Raw genomic sequence first — 5,053 nt, forward strand, 5'->3', positions numbered from 1 at the left:
TAAAGACATTAAACAGGACTGGGCCCAGCACTGATCCCTGGGGACACCACTGGCTGCCAACGCACTGAGGGAGCTCTGAGTGTTGTTCCAATATCAAGTCCAGCCTTTCCAGTGCCACTTTACACTCAGCTCTGGGCTCTCCTGGGCTGAGCCTTGCCCTGCTGTCCCCCCAAATCCAGGTGCATGATGGACAGCGACGACGAGGTGCGGGACAGAGCCACCTTCTACCTGAACGTGCTGCAGCAGAGGCAGCTGGCCCTGAACGCCGCCTACATCTTCAACGGTCTGTGAGAGGAACAAAACACTTCTGAGCTCTTCTTTCACGGGTTAATTCTGGTTTTAGCCCTTACTGAGAACGGCAGAGTCAGCAAAGCGTGGTGGGGATTGGCTGGGAAACGGGGGTTGGAGTCTGAGCTGGGCTTTTCTCACTGACTGGGCCTTCACCTAGGGCGGGTTTCTTGACCTTTGCTCCGTCTTTTTTCCGTGACAAAACAAGGAGAACACGTCTTGCTGCCAGCCTTGGCTATAATATTGCTTTGCTATCTGTAACTGAAAGTTCATGGGAGCAGAGTGACACCTTTGAGATCCTCGCTGCGTGACTTTGCTCGAGGCAAATGTTTACCCTTGCCTGCTTTGTGTCACCTCCAGAGCAGGTTGTTTTATCCTGCCCAGTGTCTCCAAGTACTCTGTGTGTGTTTGTCACCGGGAAAAGAGCCTTTATCACCCCTGTGGGCCCATTCTTGCTCTTCACACCAAGTTTTCCTGCCTTTTTTGCCTTGCAGGGCTGACAGTGTCCGTCCCTGGGATGGAGAAGGCCCTGCACCAATACACCCTGGAGCCCTCGGACAAACCCTTTGACATGAAAACAGTCCCTCTGGCCACGGCCCCGATCTTTGAGCAGAAAGCAGGTACCACTTTAGGCTGGGCCTAGATGGGGTGTAGGCCCAGCTCAGAGCCTTCAGGGCGTTGCCATTCTCCTGATCTTGTTATCAGAGGCAAGTCCGTGCATTATCAGGGTTTATTAGTTCACAGCCTTTGGAAAAACTCCCTTCCAGAAGTGCTGAGTCACTTCCCTGGCTTTCTTCCATGTCCTTTTGCACAACTCCTTTTGCATTCTGACTTGGCACAGTGTTTTAAGAAAAGCTTTGTGGCTTTTTTTTTCCTCCCCCCCCCTTTTCCTCCTCCTTCTGTTTTTTTACCGGGCTAAAATGTGGGTTATTTCTCTCCATAAAATCCAATATTTCCTCACAAAAATAATAAAAAAAAGGATATTTCAGTGTGAGAGAGGACCTGGGCTGGAAGTGGTTTGCAGCAGGACATGTGGGGAACCAACAGGTTAAGGAATTTTTGGTGGAGATATGGCAGAGTTTTGGTGTAGTTGAGAGCACAAAGCCTTTGTTTTTTCTCCCCAGAGATTGCCCTGGTGACCAACAAACCCGAGAAAGTGGCTCCTTCACGCCAGGATATATTTCAAGGTAGGAGAAGAGCAGTGAGTTTCCAGAACTTTCCAACAGGAGAGCTGGAGAGGGACTTGGGACAAGGCATGGAGAGACAGGACACAGGGAATGGCTTCCCATGCCACAGGGCAGGGTTAGGTGGGATATTGGGAAGGAATTGCTGCCTGGGAGGGTGGGGAGGGGCTGGAACAGATTTCCCAGAGAAGCTGTGGCTGCCCCTGGATCCCTGGAAGTGTCCAAGGTCAGGTTGGAGCAACCTGGGATAGTGGGAGGTGTCCCTGCCCATGGAACTGGATGATCCTTCATTTTCCTTCCCACCCAGACCACTCTGTATGATTCCATGATCCAGCTTTTCCAACCTCCAGCTCACACAACCCTTGCTCTCCTCTCTCCATTTCCCCAGGAGCCCTCGGGGGGCTCTTCCCACCCCCAGGAGGGTTCAGGAAGCTCTTCCCACCCCCAGGAGCCCTCAGGGAGCTCTTCCCACCCCACTCACTCCCAGAGGAGGGCCTAGAGGGACAGGACACAGGGAATGGCTTCCCATGCCACAGGGCAGGGTTAGATGGGATACTGGGAAGGAATTGCTGGCTGGGAGAGTGGGGTGGGTCTGAAATGGATTTCCCAGAGAAGCTGTGGCTGCCTCTGGATCCCTGGAAGTCTCCAAGGCCAGGCTGGAGCAACCTGGGATAATGGGAGGTGTCCCTGCCTTCAGACGATCTTTCAGTTCCCTTCCAACCCAAACCATTCCTTGATCCTGTGAAGCCTTGGGATAATCCCCACCGGTGGGAGCAGTGGACAGTCCCATCCTTAACCTTCATCTCCTCCCTCTCCAGAACAACTGGCAGCCATCCCAGAATTCCAGAGCCTGGGTCCTCTGTTCTGGTGCTCCGAGCCCGTCCAGCTCACGGAAGCAGAGACCGAGTACTTCGTGCGCTGCGTCAAACACGTCTTCCCCAACCACATCGTCTTCCAGGTGAGGGATCTCCCTGGCTTTTCCCAGGAATAGGAGGGAGCTGGGGGGTGGCTGCTGCCTGCCAGGGGAGCGTTTTCAGGGAATAACCCTCCACGGGGAATGTTTTGTCCTGTGCTCTGCCGCAGTTCGACTGCACCAACACGCTCAACGACCAGCTCCTGGAGAGGGTCACGGTGCAGGTGGAGCCGTCGGACGCCTACGACGTGCTCTGCTGCATCCCAGCTCCCAGCCTGGCCTACAACCAGCCTGGAATGTGCTACACCCTGGTCAGGATCCCCCAGGACGACCCCACTGCAGGTACCCCTTGGGAGGGATCATCTGTGCACCACGAAATCCCTCAAAGGAACGGTTGGGAGAACACCCAAGCGTTTGGGGTTTGGCATCACAGGGGTTTGGGTAGAACCCAAGTGTGTGTGCAAAGGATTTGACGTGGTTTTTAAACATTCAGTGGTGTTGGATGGTTAAAACTGGGATTTAAAGCAGATTTGAGAGGGTGCAGGTGGTGGAAACTGGAATTGAGTACCTGGAATCAAGGCAAGGAGCACATGAACATTTTGGGGATGGTAAAGATCAGAACCAGTCAAAGGAAAATGCAAACACTGAAAAATAATGCAAATCATAAAAATATTAGTAGTTTAGGACTCTATTTAATTGACCAGTGGAATTATTCCCCTCTTTAGTGAGTTAGAATCGACTGTGAAATGTAGGAATGGGATTTTCCTGGCCACGAGACTTCCCTTCCTTTCTTTTATTCCTCACCACTGGATCTGCAGTGGGTTTAACATGACTCAGTGGGTTTAACATGACTCAGCTCGTCAGTGCAGTGGTTGTTGCTTTAATAGCAGGCAAGATGAGGACTAATCAGAATTCCCTGAGCTCTGCATCGTGCTCCACTTGGCCGAAATCCTGGTGGAATCCCTCCTGGATCCCACTGGGGATCAGGGTGCTTGTTATCCCACAGCCCTTTGGCCTTCCCCTTAAAATCAGCGTATTTCTGATGGATACTCATTCCAGTCTCTGGGGTTTTTTTTGGGAAGGGAGGGCTCTGGCGCTGATTATCCCGGATTTCTCTCTCTGCTTCCCAGTGTCCTGCACCTTCAGCTGCACCATGAAGTTCACGGTGCGGGACTGCGACCCCAACACGGGGGTGCCAGAGGAGGATGGCTACGAGGATGAGTACGTGGTGAGTCCGGGCTCTGCTTCCTTTTCCCCTTGCCATTAGTTGGGAATACACGTGGGATGGTTTCCTCTCAGACCTTGGAGTCGCTTGGAGGGAAGGATGTTCCTGCCTGGAACGCCAAAATACTCCCCAACTTGTCGTTTTGGGTCCTTCCCCAAAAATTGCCCTGTGGAGACAGGATTGGTGGGGGCAGGCAGGGGAAAAAAAGGAAGGAATGATTTCCACTGTTTGTTTTCACAATCAGTCTTTCCCACCCCAAGCTTTTGCACTTCTGTCTATCGTGGAAATATAAGTCAGGTGTCAGGAAGTGTTGAGAGAAGAGAAGGCTCCAGGAAAACCTTGGAGTCCCTTGCAGGGCCTAAAGGGGCTCCAGGAGAGCTGGAGAGGGACTGGGGACAAGGCATGGAGGGACAGGACACAGGGAATGGCTTCCCAGTGCCAGAGGGCAGGGATGGATGGGATATTGGGAAGGAATTGCTGGCTGGGAGGGTGGGGAGGGGCTGGAATAGAATTCCCAGAGAAGCTGTGGCTGCCCCTGGAAGTGTCCAAGGCCAGGTTGGAGCAACCTGGGATAGTGGGAGGTGTCCCTGGATGGAACTGGATGGTCCTTAAGGTCCCTTCCAACCCAGCCCAGTGTGATTCCATGGATCCTGAGGAAATCTCTCCCAGTGGATGCCCAGTGAGGGCTATAAAGGGCTTTAAGCCACCGAGTAATGACCTGATTTTCTCTTCTCTTTTAGTCTCTTCTGTGTGGATGTTTTTCATGTTTACAAATGAGCAGAATAAACCCAGTTTTTCCCCATTTTTAGGCGCCGTTGTCACGTGCTTCTCCCAAAAATTCAAGCCAGGCACGGCAGAGCTGTCCTGGCAAAACACCACTGGATCTTTCCCTTCCCAGGGTGAGGCTCCTTTCCTGCCACTGCCCTGAAAATCTCCCTCCCTTTTCCCCTCAGCTGGAAGACTTGGAAGTGACCGTGTCCGACCACATCCAGAAGGTTTTAAAGCCCAACTTTGCAGCGGCCTGGGAAGAAGTGGGAGATGACTTTGAGAAGGAAGAGACCTTTGCCCTCAGTTCCATCAAAACCCTCGATGGTGAGACAGTCCCTCATTTATTGGTGGTAAATCTGCCAGGCTGGGATATATATTTTTAGGGAATTACCTGGAGGTAATTTCCTTTTTTCATCCCTGAATGCAGAAGCTGTCAACAACATCGTGAAGTTCCTGGGAATGCAGCCCTGTGAGCGGTCGGATAAAGTGCCGGAGAACAAGAATTCCCACACGCTCTACTTGGCTGGTGAGTGTTTCCTGCTGCTGGATCCCACGTTTCCACGTCCCCACAGATTTCTGCTAAAGGAAGGGAAATTATTTGGGAGGTTCTGCTCTTGTTTTGGGAGCTTTTGCTCTGTAGAAAAGAGGGTTTTTTCTCCGTAAAAGCTGCAGTGA

At 52.2% G+C, this 5,053-nt stretch overlaps 1 protein-coding gene across 1 annotated transcript in view; it reads left to right on the plus strand.

Moving 5' to 3' along the window:
• The window catches only part of LOC108509932 (coatomer subunit gamma-2-like), a 33,942-nt gene that overhangs the window by 27,421 nt on the left and 1,468 nt on the right, over positions 1 to 5,053 (plus strand). Inside the window, 8 exon segments of the mRNA XM_017839549.1 lie at positions 180 to 283; positions 783 to 908; positions 1,413 to 1,475; positions 2,291 to 2,430; positions 2,556 to 2,727; positions 3,516 to 3,613; positions 4,564 to 4,702; positions 4,806 to 4,904. Of these exon segments, the coding sequence (XP_017695038.1) occupies positions 180 to 283; positions 783 to 908; positions 1,413 to 1,475; positions 2,291 to 2,430; positions 2,556 to 2,727; positions 3,516 to 3,613; positions 4,564 to 4,702; positions 4,806 to 4,904 (941 nt within the window).

This window comes from Lepidothrix coronata, unplaced genomic scaffold (assembly GCF_001604755.1).
Source record: "Lepidothrix coronata isolate B3197 unplaced genomic scaffold, Lepidothrix_coronata-1.0 Scaffold435, whole genome shotgun sequence".
Classification (NCBI taxonomy): Eukaryota; Metazoa; Chordata; class Aves; order Passeriformes; family Pipridae; genus Lepidothrix; species Lepidothrix coronata.